This window comes from Thermothelomyces heterothallicus (genome assembly GCF_042370625.1).
Source record: "Thermothelomyces heterothallicus CBS 202.75 unplaced genomic scaffold P884_scaffold_20, whole genome shotgun sequence".
Classification (NCBI taxonomy): Eukaryota; Fungi; Ascomycota; class Sordariomycetes; order Sordariales; family Chaetomiaceae; genus Thermothelomyces; species Thermothelomyces heterothallicus.
This window is the reverse complement of record NW_027192581.1, coordinates 213,325-231,719: the sequence shown is the minus strand read 5'-3', so window position 1 is coordinate 231,719 and position 18,395 is coordinate 213,325. Positions and strand designations below refer to the sequence as shown.

Here is an 18,395-nt window from a genome sequence, read left to right as displayed (position 1 = left end):
CCTTTTTCTCCTCATTGACTGCCGCGGGCAGCGAGAGGGAAAAGCCAATTAGCCCGCCAATATGCTTTCTGCATGCAACATTGCCTCCCAGCTCATGGTATCTCTTTGTTATCATCATAACAGAATAAAAAAAAAACAAGACAGAAAGACCACATCTCGCAGATAACAGCCCGGGTCAACGAAATGATATCTAACACGGAATGAGAGGTAAAAGGTTGATTAAGACAGGGAATGTAAGGAGCCGACAACCCGCTCTTCTAGTTGTTACCGCCGCCGAGGCCACCGCACGGGACGGTGACACCAAGCGACGACTTCACCGCCTCCCCGATAGGGATCGTGACGGTCTGGTTGTAGGCTGCCAGGGCGTCGGCAAAGTAGGGCAGCGACTGGCCGTGGTTGACAACCGTCTTGCCGCGGATCTGGAACGGGAGGACGCCATTCTGCTCGCAGTAGGGCTTCTGACCGAGCGCATCGATAACGGCGCCGTTGTCAATGGTGGCGCGCATCGGGTACTCGTTGGTGCCCGGGCGGAGCGTCAGGTTGTCGATGAAAACTGTGCCGACCTCCCGGCCGAGGAGGTAGTTGTGGAACGTGACGTTGCCCTAATCCTTGTTGTCAGCAGATCATCGAGCGGGAGACGGGAGAGAGTGCACGGGGGCTAGGAGCATCTCTTCTTACCAGCTCGAAGCTGACAGGCGAGCGGTTAGGAATCAAGGTGGTAGCCCTGAAGTTGTTGCCCTTCTCGTCGGGCTTGAGGCTGACCCAGGTCGGCTTGACGACGGTGCCGTCGAGTCCGCGAAGACCTGTGTCGATGTCAGTGAACAATTCTACCGCGACGAGGAATGTCGGCTTTGGGGGGGGGGAAGGGCGCTGCTCACCGGGAATGGTGATGGTCTTCTTGAAGGTGACGGCATACGATCGCGAGATGCCCCTCACGTGGACGTGGGTGTCGCCCTCAACGGTTACGCGCAGAGAGTCGTTGACGAGCAGCCACGTGTTGAACCTGGTCAAGGCCTCGACATTCTCAATGGGCACGAACTGCGTCACGTTGACCGTCTGGAGGGCGTCGGAAGTGGTCTCGGGGAAGTCGATCTTGGCAAAAGGAGTGTGAGGCTCATGGTCCTCGAGGTACATGACGCCCTGGAAGCCGTCGATCTTGGCGTGGACAGAGCCGTCGGACTTGATTGTGCTGTTGATGGACATGGAGAAGTTCTGGCCCTGCGTGTTGGTGACAACGATGCCATCGAGGATGAGCTCGGCGTCATCGAGCTTCTGCTGGGCGATCTTGGGGACGGCGACCAAGAGGCTGAGAAGGGCGGTGGTTAGCATATGGCGCCCGCGATTTTGCACACGAACGACCCCCGAGAGAACTGCCCACTTACACCACTGGCACGACAATGACAACAATGACGATGAGCACGATCAGATACGCCCACCAGAACCTGGCCAAGTGGCCGAGGCAGCCGCGCTTCCTGGGCTTGTCCGAGACATTTTCCGCCTGAGCAACGGCGGCCTTATCGACGTCACCCATGGTTGGGGAGAATCGCTAACGGGGCTTTTGATGTATCGGTGGGTGGTGAAAGAAAGGAAGGGGGGGGGGGAGGGGGAACAGGTAGATAGGTTCGGGCAAGGCGAGGAAAAGAACGGGGTCGGGCACTTATACCTCCAGCTGAAAATTCCAGGGACGAGCCTGCGGTAGGGAATGTTGGGAGGGCGAATGGGGACTCATTGGAACCAGATTGGCAAGGCCGAGCAAGGTTCGAGCAAGGAGATGGTTGCATGCGTTTCCCTCCCACCTACCAGTAGCCGGATGCGAGGCCGGCAAGGGGTCGGCTCGATCATCGTTCCGCGTGTGGAAGATGGAGGGAACGAGTTTGAGCAAACGAGTTAGTGATGCGCGAGCCCAGAAACCCACCACGGTACAGCTTCCCCAGCTCTTGGGAGGCCCACTTCGGCCGCCCCTCGGAGGCGGCTAAGTCCCGTTTAAGAAGGTCGCCCGAACCGCATCTCAGAGCTCCAGATGGAGGCAACCTGGGTAATCGTGGCAGAAGCACGCAGGACATTGCACCCTACTTCGTACTGCATACTTGGATAATTTGTGCTTGTACTTTGTATACTCAATCAAGTACGGAATACCCCGTACACCACTTGCAAGCATCTGGCCGGAAATTGGCGCTCCCGAGAATAAGCTTGCATTCAGACCCTGCGCGACGTTGCATCCTGCGCCCTGTTGTATCTTCGCGTCTGCCCTGCACCGTCGGGGAGTGATCGAGTGATCGAGTGATCGAGTGATCGAGTAATCAGGCGATCACAAGCGATCTGTCGACAGCATCGCCATGTTGTCGCCTCGGGAGGGTTCTCTTGGCCTCCAGGCGGCGGCGGCCTTGGCCCGAGCGAGACTGCGGGGAATTGCGGAGAGACAAGGTTTGACATTCCCCAGACGCCGAGACATCGCAGGTCACGTTCTTGCCTTTTGAAATGCTGTGAAGAAATAACTATGGTAGGCATGTGGTTCGTCGCATGGTCGGAGAGACGAGAGCACATGCTCACCAGCATGCCCAAATGCCGGATGTGGATTAGTTGCAGCCTGAGTCCTGTAGTGTAATCCGTACACTACAGTAACCCCTGTCGACCTGGCCCACCCTCCTCGGCATCTTGGAGGGTCACCATGGAGCACATGAAGAAAAAAAACACTCGGGAATCCAGAAGGGATCCATCGACAGAAGCAAACTTGACTCTCCCAATCCCAGACGTCAGAGATGGACACTACTGGGAGCTCGCGGCATACCGCCGGCGAGCCAAGAGAAACGCCCATGCAGTTACCAACACCGAGAGGGTAATAGTTACGAGCAAAGGAGTGGACTCGGTTCGCGTTTTGGCATGTGGAAGCCGAGAAGCAACAATCACCCGTACCGGACTACTAGTGTGTGGTGTGTGTCCGGATTATTTTGTAGAGGGACGTCGAGGTTTGAGGGCAACTCGATACGATCACGAACTTCTTTGACCCCCCAACAGATTTAAAGGCTTCTCCACGCAAGGTGCGACAGTAAAGGAAATGACGAGCATGATTCGACGTGGGCGGTGTTCGATGCGGATCAGACTGGGGCCTTTCGGAGATTTGAGCCGGGCCTTACCAAGTAGTTATCGAGCTAGCCTACACTATGGATCAAGGTTTTCTTCATGGCCTCCAGCGTCAGGACCTGCAGCTCTGCAAAGATGCACAGCTCGTTGCAAATCGAAATATTTCCAAAATGTGGACGGCTGGCGACACCGATGCAAGGCAGGTAATTAACGTTAGGTCATGGGCCGATTTCACTGCGAAATAAAATAACTACACTAAATCAGCTCCAAACCGCCAACACGATGCGGCGATCCACTCGGAAGGCAACTCTGACTGGCCATGGCCTGCATGAGCCATCCGTAACGGCCTTCTTAAACCAGCCCAAACGAACCAATTGGCGCTCAGGGAAAGGGGGCTTGGTCACGCTACGCAGTAACTACTGTGTAGTAGTGTCAGAGGTCGGCCTGCCGCGAAGCGAGGCGACTCCGGCCAGAAGCGTCTCGAAAATGAAAAGGGGCAACGGAGCAAGGGAACAAAAATTGTGAGAAACGGCAGCGGTTTGAAGCTCGTCTCCTCGACTCAGCGGCACAAGTATGTATGTACTATGTACTATACAACGGTGCAACTGCAACCGTTGTACCAAGGACATGATGAATACTGTACGACAGATAGTAGGCGCTCCATCAAGTACGGAGTACGGATTAGTCTGTGTCATCTACGGAGTACGAGTGCGGAATATTGTCCGATGTTAACCAGCCTGGTTCCGCCCGATATTGCGACAGGCCAAACCAAGCAAGCCACCACCTAGTCCCAGTCTGGAGGCAAGAAAGCATCAAAAAAAAAAAAAAAAAAAAAAAAAAAAAAAAAAAAAAAAAAAAAAAAAAGATAGAGAGAAAGAAATACAAAAAAGGAAGTAGGAATTGCCTCGCCGCTGCTTGCAGTTCCGGGGAATGGTCGGTCGTCTGTGTCCACTACGGCTTCGCTTCTGCGAGATAGACGACTTGCATCCGTGCTGCGTAACATCGTCGGCGTGGCTTGTAAGCGACCATTAGGATCCAGCCGTATGGACATACGCAGTATTGCGGGATGGGAAACACACTACGGAGTAATACCAAACCGAACTTCGTCCGTGTTCTTTGTGCGGCTTCCGAAGGCTTTTCGTCGGGGGCCGCTCTTAGCTAACCGCCGACCAACTGCCGTATCCGTATCGCGGAGGGGGGTGAAGATGATCGTAACGCTGGTGCACATCCATAACTTACATGCAACTGTATCTACCCACCATACGGAATACTACCCGAGTAACCCTCCACGGCCCCGCTGTTTACTAGTAGTATAGGGCGAATTGAGCGGTCTTTGAATCGGACAATCTAAAACCAAAGCTCAACAACCCCAGAGAAAAAGAGGATCCGGGGTAAGAAGGTCATTGGGGTCCGCCAGCCCACCACTGTGCGCCCCATTCCCACCCTTGGCATTGGCCGCTCCACCTTTTTTCCCCACATGTCAAAGCAAGCCGCCGAGGTTCGTGCCGTAGGGATCTGACATGAAGACAAAGAGGTCGTCGCTCCCCGCATGCTTGGCAGCCACAGCTTGGATTGGGCTCAAAGCTTGGCGCGGGAAGGCGTCCACAATCCTGACCGGTCCAGGCCAGCATCGCCGTCGAAAATATCCCGCTCCACCATGCGGGTGTTGATCTGGGGGAAGGAAAAGAGGGAAGGGGGGGTTGACATGGTCAGCGTTTCGGCTCGCTTTCGGGAGCAATGGTTGCCACTTACGAAGCGTGGGCCCAGTTCCGACAGGTTCCTGGCACCCATCATCTTCATACACGTCACGATCTCTCCTTGCAGGACTAGGGCATGGTCAGCAACCGCAAACAAATGCCGAAGGGGGATAGTTGAGGCGACAACGAAAAAAAAAAATGTCAGGAATAAAAAAAAAGAAAAGAAAAGAAAAGAAAAAAGAAAACTTACTCTCAAACGTCCGCTCAACGCCCTTCCACCCGCCGGCGCCCAGCCCCCAGAGCGCGGCTCTCCCGACGCCCACCGCCTTGGCACCCAGGCAGAGCGCCTTGACCACGTCGGTGCCGCGCCGGACGCCGCCGTCGACCCAGACCTCGATGGTGTCGAAGACCTCGGGGCAGTACTTCCTGATCTCGAGCAGGGTGTGCACCGCCGGCGGCGCCGTGTCGAGCGACCGGCCGCCGTGATTGGACAGGATGATGGCCCGGACGGTGCCCGGGTGCTCGCGCGCGTACCGCGCCGCCAGGTAGGCGTCCTCGTGCGTCTGGATGCCCTTGAGCACGATGGGCAGGCTCGTGTGCTTGGCCAGCCACGGCAGCGTCGTCTCCCACGTCAGGTCGGCCGCCGTGCCGAAGAACAGCTGCTGGCCTACCCCGCTGTTGCTATCCGGCTTCTTGTTGCTGTCCTTGTTCGTCTTGTCCGCGCCGCCACCGCTGCTGCTGCTGCCGCCGCCCGACGACGACGACGACGACGACGACGGCTCGGGCGGCTTGGACGACTCGAGGAGCAGGCGGGCCTCGATCCCCGCGCGCTCGTCGTGCTCGCGCTTGCTCGGTACGGGGGCATCGAGCGTCAGCACGATGCACTTGTAGTGCTCGGGCATCTTGGCGATGCGCGCCAGCATGGCCTCGCTCTTGGCCCGGTTGGTCTGGACGTACAGCTGCCAGCCAAAGATCTGGCCCGGCGCGGCGTTGGCGACGATCTGCTCGGGCGTCATGGACGCGTTGTGCGAGACGAGCTGCATGGCGCCGAAGCGCGAGATGCCCCGGGCGATGCCGGCCTCGCCGTCCGGGTGGGCCAGGCGGGCCATGGCGGCGGGTGAGACGTAGAGCGGTGTGGAAACGCGGTGGCCCAGCAGGGTGGTGCTCGTGTCGGCGCTCGTGACGTCGACGAAGACGCGCGGGCGCAGGAGGATGTTGCGATAGGCGAGGTTGTTGAGTGTCTTGGAGTACAGGTCATCGGCGGCGGAGAAGTAGTAGGCCCAGCACTTCTTGGACACCTGCTTCGTCGCGGCCGCTTCGATCTCGTCCAGGTTGAGGAGCGTCTCGAGGGGCGGTGGAGCGGCTTTCTGCTCGTCCTCTTGCGGCTTGCCCTGGACGGCCTGCCGCTGGAGCTTCTTTAGGCTCTCTGGGTCCACCACCCCCAACTTGGCCTCCGGCTTGAGGTTCTCTTCCAGCGTCCCTGGCGGATGGATCGGGTCGTACTCGGCGGTGGCATCGCGCCCGGCGAGCTGGAGAATGATTCGCGACCCACCGGGGTGCTCCCGTAGGAAGTCGGTCACGTCGTAGACATTGCCGTGAAGGACGACCCAGCAGCTGTCTGGCGTGGTGTGTTTGGCGACTGGACAGACGGGGAAAAGCCGTGTTAGCGAGACCTGTCCGCCGAGTTGTCGGCAGTTCTGGGCAGTCCTGCAGTTGTGCAGTTCGGCGGTAACGGAAACTTGCCTTCCTCCGCACTGAACACTTTCACCATCTTCGCGAACAAAAAACGACTTCGGCAACCTTCCTGATTTCTCTCCAGAGACAAAACAATATATGGAAAAGAAAAGAAAAAGACACAAGGGACCAGCGCAGCTCAAAAGGCGGGAATGCGCGATGTCTGGACCATTTTATAGCTCCCGAACCGAACAACTTGCGGAGTCGGAGCCGGCGTCGTCAATAGCCTGCTGTCGATTGGCTGGCTGACACCGGTTGATTGGGTGTTGATTTTCTTGGGCCTCTTGTTCCCCGGCCTGGTCCCTCGCTGTGGAGCACCGACGCCCGCCGGTTCCAGGGGTGCAGTGGCCGTTTCGCATGGAGGATTGGAGGATAAATCGGCATCCGGGGGCGGCGGTTCGCTAGCGGTTGATCCGAGTCTTGGCGCTGGCCGGGACAGACCTTCCTTCAGCTGTCTCACCTGGGAAATTGTGCCCGTCGCCTCGAACTTGCCATCGTAGTCGCGTGCGGCTCAACGCCCAACCGGCGTTCCCTCTCATCAAAAAGTAGATTGTCGTCAGTGAGACAGTTGCAAGCCGCGTCAGGGCGGCGAAGTGACGGTAGCATCTTCCATCCCGTCACCGCATCAATCCGGCGGGTGTTCCCGTTTGGTGATTCTTGGCTCGAAGATATTCGCTTTTTGCGACGCCATGGTAGGCCCACCCTTGCAATAACGTCATAGCTGATGATAATGAACCGGCTGCTTTTGCGCCCTGACTTGCTCAAGGTTGCTTCTCATCGGATCTGAGCATCAAAGCACAGGGCTCGCATTAAATTCTGGCGCGATAGCAGATTGGCGTCCCCCACGATGAATTGATCAGATACCGAATATATGCACATACATGCCTATATACCTCCCTAGGTACGTACTACGTACATACATAACCTACATTCGTACTTAGACTGATAACTGATACTGTATGTGCATACTCACAGTATCTGACCTAAGAAGGCACGCGTCGTGCAGCGGTGAGAGTGGGGCGCCCTAGCTTCTCGGCTGCTGTCCCGCCCCCGCCATGCGGGAGCTTCTGGCTCAGCTGCCTTATTAGCCCCGTGGACTTCACTCGGGGACAGCTCCAACTGCAACCCGTGCAAGCCAGCCTTACCCTCGACCTCCGTCTGTCTCACCCCGGTACCACCACCGCCGACTCGCCCTTGTTTCGTTCCTTCTCCCCAGTCTTGTCTCGACTTGAACACGGCAGCCGTTTCGATTTCCGGTTGTTACGCGGCCAAGTGGTACGCCCTCCGCTCCGACGCATGAGCGCCGCCATCATGACAGCGCGCCCCAATCTGCGCGTCCTCTGCTTCGGCGACTCGCTCACGGCCGGCTACTCCTGCTGGGGGAGCGTCCATCACCCGTACAACGAGATGCTGGAGAACATGCTGTCCATGGCATACCCGGACCTGAAGATCACCACGGTCGAAGATGGGCTTTCTGGGTCGACCGTCAAGCACGAGTTTCTGAGCCGGATGAACACGCAGTGTGGGTGCTGCTAACCCCTTGGGTCAACAACTCTTCCAAGCCGTGTGTTCGATGTGTGTGGGGCCCGGGCTAACACCGTGAACCGTGACCGGACGCCGCAGTCGCCGCGCCCAAGAAGAAGAAGCAGGATGAGGGCCCTGATGGGAAACGGTACGACTGGGCCATAGTGCTTGGAGGGACAAAGTAGGCGCTCCCGACCGATACCTCGCAAACACAGATCCCCCCCCCAACTCTTCCCTAACATAACCGCAACAGTGATCTCGCCTTGGGCTTCCCCCCGGAGGATATCTTCGAGACCCTCAAAGAAGTCTGGGACGTCCCGCTCTCGCACCAGTGCAAGGTCCTCGCCCTCACAGTACCGGAGGCGGGAGTGACAGGGGAGTCCAGGGAGCGGCTTGACGCCCAGCGAGACAAGCTCAATAATCTCATCAGGGGTTACAAGCGGGACAATTTGTGAGTGCGCCCCGGCCAACCCCTCTGGTCCGCCGAAAGATCTCGGCGCCATGTTGCTAATTTCTCGCCGCCCCAAAGCCACGTCTTCGACTTGCACAAGGCTGTCCCATACTGGGGTATGTCCGAGTCAGACCGCAGGAGATACTGGGACGACCACATCCATTTCACACCCGCCGGCTACGACTTGATCGGCAACAAAGTCGGCATCTCACTGGTCAGCCTCCTCGCGATGGAAAAGGCCAACTCCCCGCAGCGGCCGCAAAAGCGCAGGCGTATGTTCAAGGACGACGACAAGGAGTTTGAAGAAGAAGGCGGAGACCCTTCAGCCATCAATCAGGGTTACGTGGTGGTACGGAGGGCGGATTTGGAGTAGATGGTACTCCTCCTTTGAGTGACGAGTTATTATTGATCGGGATACACAGATTAGGATCGGGTTAAACTGGAGTTTTGGCGTACGGAACTAACGGCAAGAAGGGGCAGGACTCTTGTCCGGGGATAAGATAACACCAGGGATGGATATCTGATTTTTTTCTTTTTTTCCCCTTCTTTTCAAGTGGTAAATCGTGATTACGTCTCGGAACTCGCGAGACTGGGCCACATTGGGCCTACTACTAACTTAACTACCTTGGGCGGTTAACCCACCACCCACCACTGAGGTGGGATCTTATCCCAGGTTCGTACGGCGACTCGTCACCAGGTGGGACATTGATTATAACCAATCGATCATACCGCGATTTGCGCGGCCACAAACTCTGGGAACTCTGCTTGCAGCGCGTCCGTCACCCGCTCCACATCCTCCGCCAACGCCTGCACGTTGCTATCCCATCGCCGCATCTCCTTGCCCACGGGCACCTCCGCCCTGCCGCTGCCCTTCTCTCCGGACGCCTCGGCGCCTTCGAACCAGATGATCCGGTCAATCTGGTCAATCGACCCGGCCAGCCGCCCCTGCTCGATCATCCTGGCCGTAGTGTCCTCCGCCTTGGTTCCGTCCAGCCCCAACAACAAGCCCAGCTCGTCAAACCCGATATTGGTGTAGAGACGGCTGGCACTCAGCAGGTTGTGCTCCACCACGGCCTTGGCCAGCACCGTCGAGCCGTCCGACGTGGTGGCAAGCTGGTGCGGCGCGAGGCCCCGGGCAAACTTGTCGACCTCGGCGGCGCTCAGGAGCTGATCGAAAAACATCTTCTCGAGAATGCCATACTCCTCCAGCCCCGCGGACCGCTCGTCCTTGTATAGCTGGCCGAGCGCGCGGCTGCGCATGGGCCCCGCGGGCGCCAGGATGGCGCACTTGATGGCCATGGACAGCGTGTGCAGCCGCTCCTCCTCGGCGATGGCCGGCGAGAAGCTGATGTCGTGGTAGCTCTTGGCCGCCTGCAGGAACTGCCGGTTCGAGTCCTGGATGCGCGCCGCCGAGAGCCGGAAGTGCAGGTTGAGCTCCGGGTCCGCCACGTCGTGCATCACGTTCTTGAGCTTGTTGAGGTACGTCTCGGCCGCCGTGCTGTCGTCCACCTCGAGGTAGTTGCGCACGATGCGGACCCAGATGGCCGCCTTCTCCGCGTCGGGCACCCGCCGCTGCGAGCTATCGAGGGGTATCTCGGCGAGCGACTTGGCCGCCTCGACAAAGTCTTCGTTGGCCTCGTGCGCCGTCGCTATGAGCTCCCGGAGGGTGGCGGCCTGCTCGACGAGCGAGGACGAGAGCGGCGTAGTAGGGATGGTGCGCACGACATGCTGGCCGACCTCGATCCAGAGGTCGTGATCGTCTAGGGAGCGGAGGGCGGCAATGAACTCGGTGACGAGACTGCGTGTGCTGACGACGCCGAGATTGCCGGTGAGGACGGCGTCGGCAAAGGCTTTCAGGTCTGTGCTAATGTTGTCTGGTGAGGAGAGCGACTTGATGTTTGCGAGAATGGCTGAATAGTCCGAGGCATTCGCCGACTTGGTCGCTTCCTCCAGCGCTGCCGCTACCTTAGGCGACGCCATCTCGGCCTGCGGTGACTGTAGGCGCGGTAAAGCTTATATAAACGCCGTCCGCAAAATGTGCCTCGGCGAGAAGAGGATGAGGTAGCTGTTTCGTAAGGTCGGGACGTCGGTTGTACACAAGGTACATACACTAAAGCTGGATCGGAGTTGCTGCACTTGGAGACCGGGCTTGATGCTGGCACCGGAAGCCGCAGCCTGGTCGGGCTCGGTGGGGTTGGCGGCGTGGTGGGGCAGCCAAGACGAGCCGTTGATCAGCTTCAGTGGGGTCTCACTTTCCGTCTGAGCTGGGAAGCTTCTTTGTTCGACCAAACGCCTGCATGCTTGCCGAGTTGCGTAATGTGAAGTCTACTGAAGATCCCAACATAGGCGAGTTCTATCAGCATTTGTCGTGATGCTGCGGAATTACTAAGCTGTCATTCCATCCCGAAATCATGGTTTGGTGCTCGATATCCCCAGCTTCTGTTATATGGGACAGCCGTACTGTAGTATGTGTCCAGGCCGAGTGTTCAACTCTTCAAATCAATTGCTCGTCAAGGAGTCAGGCCCCTTTTCCTCGTGCCACCTAGTGAGGTTATTTATGTTTTAGAGCAAATATACAGAATTTTTGCCCCAAATTTAACTAACCACGCACGACGTTTCTAGGTGCTATTTTGGAGGCCAAAGAATATAGGCTGACGAGCTCTCGCATCCTGTATTTGGACCGAGAATCGTTTATTTATTTTATTTTTATTTTATTTCATTTTTTTTGGGGGGGTTCACTCACTGGCCGTTAGTTTTGTTGTTGGCACGTTTGTTGATGCCGAGCGCGTCGCCAGTGAATATCCAGCCCCGACAAGACCGTAGGGGGACACTTGTAGCCAGGGAGGGATTGCATTTTGACGGTTTTGGCTGGCACCACCTCGTAAAGCAGGACCTTGCTGTAACGTGTGACCAAGAAACTCTATATGAACACGTTGAAACACTCCACAGAAGCTCCAACCGGCCTCGGGGCTTCGCGGTAACGGATATTGGGCTGTCACGATCTGCCGACGCAGGAATCGTACGATCCAGGATCATTACCGATAAACATGGGCGGAAACAGGCGGGAACGGTCCCGCACCGTGCTCTCAAGTCCGTCTTCTTTCCATCATCTGTGTTAACACTCTCGATTCTTTCCTTTCCATGCCTCACCATCGTGTGAAATATTGTACATTTTGAACAAAGAAAGAAAAGAAACAGAAAAGGATCAACACCAAACGCTACCCAAATGGCGCAATCAACCAACTTTCACCGCTCTAGTCTTTCCGCAAGATCACCGACGCTATTGAAACCTTGCCTCTTCGGCCAACAAGTACAGTGCTGGGGTTGGGTATTTCTCATGCTAGATGCGCTAACACATGATTCAACCAACCATCTCTCTCAGTGACAGGTGACTCTTTAACGAACCGTGCCCTCTATCGATCCAACTCGAACTCACTAGACTCCCGTACCCGCTTCCCCATACCGCTCGAGTCCATCATTTATGCGCCACATCCATTACACATACACACGCAGAGAGGAGAGAGAAAAGGAGGGAAGAAGAAAAAAAACAAGAGAGAAAAGAGACAAAAGGAGAGAATCGAAGAAAGAAGAGAGAACGGGTGCGTCAGTGCTGCAGCACGACCGGCTTCCCCTTCTCCCAGTTCCTGACGCTCTCCCGGATGTTGACCCAGTAGCGCAGCCGTACGGCCTCCTCCTTGGCGGCCTCGACGTCGCCGCTCTCGAGGGCCTCGCCGACGAGCCGCTCGCTCTCGCCGATGCGCGCCTCGTTGGCGGCCGCCACCTCCTCCAGGTCCTCCTCGCGCTCGGCCTCCTCGATCGCCTCGCGCGCCTCGAGCACCGTCATCAGCAGCTCCGGGTCCGGCGCCCCGCTCTGCGCGCCCCGCTCGTCCGCCTCCAGGTCCACGCCGTACTGCTCCCGCAGGAGGTACTGCGCCCGCAGCAGCGGCGACGACAGCGTCTTGTAGGCCGCGTTGATCAGGGCGGACGTCGCCTCGGCTCGGATGCGGGCGGCGGATTTATGGCCGTTGTTGTTGTTGTTGTTGTTGTTGCTGTTGTTGCCACTGCCGCCGCTGCTGCTGCTCTTCTCAGTAGCAGGAGACTGGCCCTCGCTGGCCGCGGCGTGGTGGTGGAAGTCGGGGTGGGAGGCGGCCTGCAGACGCAGGAACTCGTTGCGCAGGGCGCGGAGGTCGATGGCGAACTTGCCCTTGGGGGGCGGGCCGTCGGGAAGGGTCTCCGGGAAGAGGGCGTAGTACGTCGGGATGGAGGACGGTTGGGACGGCGTCGAGGACGGGGTTGTCGCGCCGGGAGAGGCGCGGGTCGTGGCGGAGCGGGTCTGTCTCGTCGAGGGCCAGCGCTGGGCGCACGTCCTTCGGTCGGCCGGGATCGCGACGGTCGAGATGTTCCGTCGCGATGGGGCTACCGGCGCCGCCCTGATTAGAGCACCCTGGGAATCTAGGAACGCTCTCGCCTCCCTGCGGCATGCGGCGCAGAGGTACGTCGCTGCGCGGCCCGAGTGGGAGGCCAACGATGCCCTCATATTGACGGAAAAGAAAAAGAAGACCTCAGCTAGACCTCAGCTAGACCTCGCTTCAGCCGTGTGTGTCCCGAATCCGAAATCCGAGCGTCAATATATGTTCGCCTAGTCTGTTTCGTCTCGATGAGGCAAATGGCCCGAATTTTGCCGCGAAACCGTCGTGCACCTTCGTGAATGGAAATGGTTCGGACGGCCGAGTCGACAAGTCCGAAGAAATACGGGTAGGGTGGCAGAGGATGACGTCGGCAGCGTTTTATCAATCTTGCAGGAAATCCCCGATAGAACCGAGACGAAGCGAAGATCAGCTCCAACCCTAACCCCCAGTATCAGGGGTCTCAAGCTGCTGGATGTCTGCGGAGGTGGCTTTGGTTCCTGAATAAATAAACACAAAAAAAAAAAAAAAATCGATTTTGAATATGTCCAGAGGCAAGCCGAAATTGGTCATGACATCGTTATTAAGAGAGTATTACTGGTGATTATAATAGTACATGGTACAATCCAAAACATAAGGTATCCGAGTCGTAACATCGTGTCCGCAGCGCCCTTCCCTTCCCCCCCCTCTCACCTACCCTTAAATTTCGCATCACCCCCCTTATTATCCCACACCATTATGTATTATTAGCCTCCTCCTCTTCCTCCTCGTCTTCTTCCCCCAGCCCTTATGAAAGCACCAACTCCCTCCACCTCCCCCGTTCCTGATGCCACCACCGTTCCTTATCCTTCCTATCCACCACCGCGCTATTATAACTCCTCCACCTCCCGGTACACCCCTCTCTTCTCCCCTTCGCGCCCGCACCAACGCCACCGCTGCCCTCGGCGTCACTGTCGATCCCGTCCCGATCCCCTCCGCCTCTCCGCTTAGACTTTTTCTCGCCACCGTCAATGAGCCCGACCATCTCCCCGCCGTCCTCCCTCACGAGGTCCTCGACCGCCACGACGCCGCCTCCCTCGTCCGTCGCGCCCGTCGTTCCGTCAGGCGCGAGTACGTAACGGATGCGGGACTCGACGCGGCCGAGGTAGGCGCCGACGCCGAACTTCTCGACCAGCGCGCCCCGCTCGTCCACGACGGTCACGAGGTACCGCGGGATGCGCTGCGCCGCCTCGAGGCGGGCCTGCGCGGCGAGCCGGGCCTCTAGGAGATTGCTGTTCTCGCGGGGCATCGTCATCGTCAGCGCGTCCGGAGGGGGGAAGAGCGGACTGGCCGGCGGCGTGCTCCCGGGGGTGCCGGGAGTGCCCGGGGTACCGGGCCGGGCGGTGCCGTTGCGGAAGCCAGTCGTCTTTCCGTTGCCGCTATTGCTGTTTCCGAATAGGAGACCGCCGCCCCCTCCGCCAGCGAAACTTCCGCGGGTGTGGGTCGATGAGAAACTCGAGCTATTCCGCGTGTGTCCCCAAGGCGCGTTGCTGCCGGGACCGGCGGCACCCGGGAAGGGGGCGCGGTAGCGGTCCGCGGGCAGGTCGATGCGTTCGCGCGGCGCGCAGAGGGCTTGGAAAATGCCTTCCGGGTCGTTGGGCGTGCAGAGGATTCGCAAGGATGGGAAACCTCCCGCGGCGATGCTCCGCGCGAGAATCGTGTCGGCCGGCGTGACCGTGTTGGGGAGATAGGGGATATCCCAGTGGAGCTTGCGGAGCGATTGGGAGGCGAGGTACGGGAAGAGCATGATGAACTCATCCGGGGGCATTTCGGGGGCGCAAGTCTGAACGATCGTGAACGTTTCGAGGTTCGTGAGGTAAGAGAAGATGCGGGCAATGGCAGGGAGGGACTCGACATTCATGTGGAGAAGCGTCAGCGTTTGGATCGAGACGCTGTTCCGACGGGTCGCAAGCGACGAGAGGCCTGCTGTCGTGACGCCGGTGCAGTAGTTCAGGGACAGCTTCTTGAGTGGGGGAAGGGAGAGGAGGCTGGTGTCGTCGAAAATTGTCCGAGGTGCATGTGAGAGGTAGAGATTCTCCAACGACGGCAGCGCTTGGATCGTACAGTCTAGAAGGTTGGCTGGGCCCAAGGCTGCCCCCGGTTGGCAGTGGACGACCAGCGTCGTGAGCTGCCTCCAATTGGCGTGATACGCTATGAACAGCTGAGCCTCCTGCGGCGGCAGGTCTTCCGGGCCCCAATTGTCGTTGCGCGCAGACGAGCGCGTCCTCTGCCGTCGCTGCTGCGCCGAAGGCTCGAGAATCCAATTCATGGCTTTCAGATTCGTCCGCGTCGACAGCGCGTGGAATAACCGCTGAAACGAGTGATCATACGTGGGGTAATAGCCGACCAGTCGTTCGAAATTCGGACACGCCATCACTACCGAAGCGATCAGGTCGTTGTATGCGACCGCCCCGACGGAGAGCGGTCGGGCCGGTGGCTTTAACGACCGCACCATGGCGGCAATCTGCGGGTTCGCCCTGAGCGTCCGGCGCAACAAGACCAACCTCGACCCGTAAGCCGTCTTGGTCCGTTTCTTCATGGCGGGCCCCTCGTGCCCCACTAGCTGGATATGCTGGTACAGGGCCTCGCGGGCGTAACGTAGGAACTTGCGGGCAGCCACAGCAACCGAACAGCAGTCCCGCATCCAGCAGGTAGCACAACTGCTGCTGCTTGGCCGCAGGTGGAGCTTGCGCAGCTCCTCGAGGATCAGCTCCAGGACCTCGCCCGGCAGCGCCGCGAAGAGCTCCCCTGGTTGCGCTTTGCGCCGCTGTTTAAGGGGCGCGGGTCTCTGCCAAGGGTACTGTTGGCCGGCGCCGCTGCTTGCCCAGGTGGCAGGGGTGACGCCCGGGCGCGGGCTCACGCCGGGGCTGTAAGAGTCGAAGCTCGTCTGGCTGCTGGCGACCGAGGCGGCACGTGCGCGGCCGTCGAAGCTGTCTTGGCCGGACACGACGCTGCTGGTGGCCGAGCTGGCGCTGCTGTTGGACAGGCGTCGCGGTTTGTTGTATCCCCCGGAGCGCTCCGGTCCTGGTAACGGGCCGTCCGGGTGGGCCGTCGGCATGTGGACCAGCGGTGCGTGCTCCATTCCGGGCGAGCTGGGTACCGACTGGGACCCCGTCGGCTGTTGCATCCTCGCGCCGGCCGGTTCTGTCCTTAGCGAAAGATCTAATTGCTCCCCGGGGTACACGGCCAGCGGGCCGTCGGAGCGAGACGGTGGTGGGCGGAGGGTCGGAGGCGCAGCAGTCGGCTTGAAACGCGGAGACGGGCCGGCAGGGGAAGGATTTCGCGAAGGCGCAGTGGGCGGTCTCAGCAGCGCGTCCTCATCGGGATTGATCGTGTACCATCGGAGGATTGCCGAGGCGGAAAATGTGTGCCTGTGCTTGACCTTGTTGAAGAACACTGGAGGAGGGCTAGACAGAGCGCATACCAAGTTCCCCGGTCAGCCACGAACATGCTTCTTTTTTCGTCTTCTCCTTCAAAGATGGTTCTAGAGGAGGTGTAGAGAGTCTCGAGAAAAAGGAGAACCGAGATCCCGTGGGGATGGGCCGGTGGGTGTGGGCCAAGCCGGGCATTTTAAAATGACATGCAGATCTCAGCCGCAAGTCGCGGCGGCAGACCGTTAACTAACTCACAAACGCAGCGCAACGCCAGATCAGGACTGGAGTGCCTTGTGACCCATCCCGGTCGGAGTTTGACTCAGCCGTCGGTTCGGGGGAAAGCGGCTTATAGGCTTAGAAGCCTACAACGCCCACGGTGGCCAGTCAAGGCGGTCTCGTATGTTGCTGCTGTCTCAATCGAGAAGAATACTTCCAAGGACGATGCAGGAACGCGATGCGCCTTGACGCGCCTGGGCGCTTGCCTGGGGTGTTCGGTTGGCCGAAGATGCTAACCGGTTTGGATGCGCTGCTGAGAGTGGCCGGAAATAGCGCCACGCCCAGCACGGTGGAAATTACAGAGCAGGTGCCATTGGGGAGGTAAGAACAATGAGAGGGGATGGGGGGGAAGCGAGGGGAGGGGGGCTCGAGTGGGGGGAATGATGGCCCATCTGAACTCGGCAAAAAGCTCCCTTTCCTGAAAAGATTTTCTTTTTTGAATGCCCATCGCTCCTTGATGAGCGTGGTCGCAATTCGATGGCCAGGTTACCGCATGCACATGGGAAAAGGAACTTTCCCAGATACCAAAAAAAAAAAAAAAAAAAAAAAAAAAAAAAAAAAAAAAAAAAAAAAAAAAAAAAGAAAAGAAAAAGAAAAGAAAAGAAAGAAAGAAAGAAAGAAACAGCAGACATGCGGCCGAAACAGGGGGAAAACAGGGGATACAGCAAGGGACAGGGGTTTGCTGCCTGTAAAAAGGGAACGTTCCATCCACCCATCGGCCATCTCAACCTTGCCAGATGCCAATGCTACACCCGGCAAACTCGAGCCGTTATGATGAGAGACGCATGAAACGACAAAATTGGGGGGAAAAGAAAAAAGAATAGCAACTGTAAATACTTGTAAGGTAATTTAAATGTCTACTCACCGCGATTCTGATTTACTATCCTTTTTACCAGCGCCCGACCGGGCGGCGGCGGCACCCACAGAGGGCTTCCGTTCCTCGTCTGCCTCCTTGCCTTTCCGAACCCCTGAAGTGGCACTGGACGGCTCCGGTGGCCTCTTCCGGAGGACGTTGGGCTCCGTCCCAGTTCCCGAGAGCGAGTTTCTCCTTCCCGTCACAAACTCGCGCAAGCTCGACAGCGAGCTCTCGCTGTTGCGTCTCTTTCGACCGCTCCACGGCCATGGAGATCTTTGTGGTGGTGGTGGTGATGGTGGTGGGGGACCGTCCGTCCTGGTGGCCATGACGACGCCGACAACTCAATGTTGGCCGGATTCGAGATCTGAATCGTAAGTCGTAGCTGGGGTGACCAAAAACTCTCCCCTTGGCGCTTGGCTACTGCCAGGGTGCTGGAACGCCGCAACGAGCGGCAGGCTATTGTCGAGCTGAGTTTGCACGTCTTAGCCAGCCGTACATGCTTCGTCTGGAAGTTTGGATGATCGTTCCGTCTTCTGCTCTGATGGCTACCATCAAGTCCGGCGCTGCGGCGGTTTGAAGTTGGCGGATGGGCCAGATCGCGGGCATTATCAAACGAGCCAGTATTTTGCTTTTCGAGAACCTTGGCCCACTTTCACAGCCTGCTCCCGGTGAGTTATTGTCTTTGGTTCTAATCCGGCCCGGCCAATACCCGCGTTCGTCATTTGTCTACCCCGCAGTCGCGATCGGACAGGTAAAAGAAAATGAGGAATGCGTAAAGAAAAAAGAACCGAGAATGGGTTGAGCTGGGTCCTCCGCTCATGCTCGTGTCGGCAGCTGGTTGCGTCCTGGAAATACAACGTTGAATTCTCTTATGCGGTCACCCCGCTCTTGTGAGGTCGCGGCAGTCCGAGACATTTCTCGCGACGCACGGTATGATCAAAGCGGGCCGGGATTTTA

General features: G+C 58.1%; 6 protein-coding genes across 6 annotated transcripts; 1 reads left to right on the top strand and 5 right to left on the bottom strand.

Moving 5' to 3' along the window:
• Positions 1-217: 217 nt before the first annotated feature.
• On the bottom strand, positions 218-1,864 carry P884DRAFT_227980 (uncharacterized protein). The gene is made up of 4 exons (XM_069439700.1): positions 1,383-1,864; positions 879-1,306; positions 679-803; positions 218-602 (listed from the first exon to the last, which is right to left on the bottom strand). The coding sequence occupies exons 1-4, from the start codon at positions 1,529-1,531 to the stop codon at positions 258-260; spliced, it is 1,047 nt and encodes a 348-aa protein (XP_069295631.1). The 5' UTR covers positions 1,532-1,864; the 3' UTR covers positions 218-257.
• Positions 1,865-4,659: 2,795 nt separating this feature from the next.
• P884DRAFT_301527 (cytochrome b5-like protein) lies at positions 4,660-6,549 on the bottom strand (the record flags this gene model as incomplete). The annotated part of the gene is made up of 4 exons (XM_069444862.1): positions 4,660-4,752; positions 4,834-4,907; positions 5,029-6,417; positions 6,534-6,549. The coding sequence occupies 4 exons, from the start codon at positions 6,547-6,549 to the stop codon at positions 4,660-4,662; spliced, it is 1,572 nt and encodes a 523-aa protein (XP_069295630.1).
• A 1,274-nt stretch (positions 6,550-7,823) lies between these two features.
• P884DRAFT_205912 (SGNH hydrolase-type esterase domain-containing protein) lies at positions 7,824-8,860 on the top strand (the record flags this gene model as incomplete). The annotated part of the gene is made up of 4 exons (XM_069438686.1): positions 7,824-8,034; positions 8,136-8,217; positions 8,290-8,487; positions 8,566-8,860. The coding sequence occupies 4 exons, from the start codon at positions 7,824-7,826 to the stop codon at positions 8,858-8,860; spliced, it is 786 nt and encodes a 261-aa protein (XP_069295629.1).
• A 350-nt stretch (positions 8,861-9,210) lies between these two features.
• Positions 9,211-10,467, bottom strand: P884DRAFT_206177 (uncharacterized protein; the record flags this gene model as incomplete). The annotated part of the gene is made up of 1 exon (XM_069438701.1): positions 9,211-10,467. One exon carries the CDS (start codon positions 10,465-10,467, stop codon positions 9,211-9,213), a length of 1,257 nt encoding a protein of 418 aa, XP_069295628.1.
• Positions 10,468-12,091: 1,624 nt separating this feature from the next.
• P884DRAFT_247515 (HSCB C-terminal oligomerization domain-containing protein) lies at positions 12,092-13,407 on the bottom strand (the record flags this gene model as incomplete). Its single annotated transcript, XM_069440509.1, has 1 exon — positions 12,092-13,407. The coding sequence occupies exon 1, from the start codon at positions 13,022-13,024 to the stop codon at positions 12,092-12,094; it is 933 nt and encodes a 310-aa protein (XP_069295627.1). The 5' UTR covers positions 13,025-13,407.
• On the bottom strand, positions 13,335-17,764 carry P884DRAFT_271423 (uncharacterized protein; the record flags this gene model as incomplete). Its single annotated transcript, XM_069442438.1, has 5 exons — positions 13,335-13,393; positions 13,818-16,308; positions 16,562-16,587; positions 16,673-16,788; positions 17,448-17,764. 5 exons carry the CDS (start codon positions 17,762-17,764, stop codon positions 13,335-13,337), a joined length of 3,009 nt encoding a protein of 1,002 aa, XP_069295626.1.
• Between the last annotated feature and the right edge of the window lie 631 nt (positions 17,765-18,395).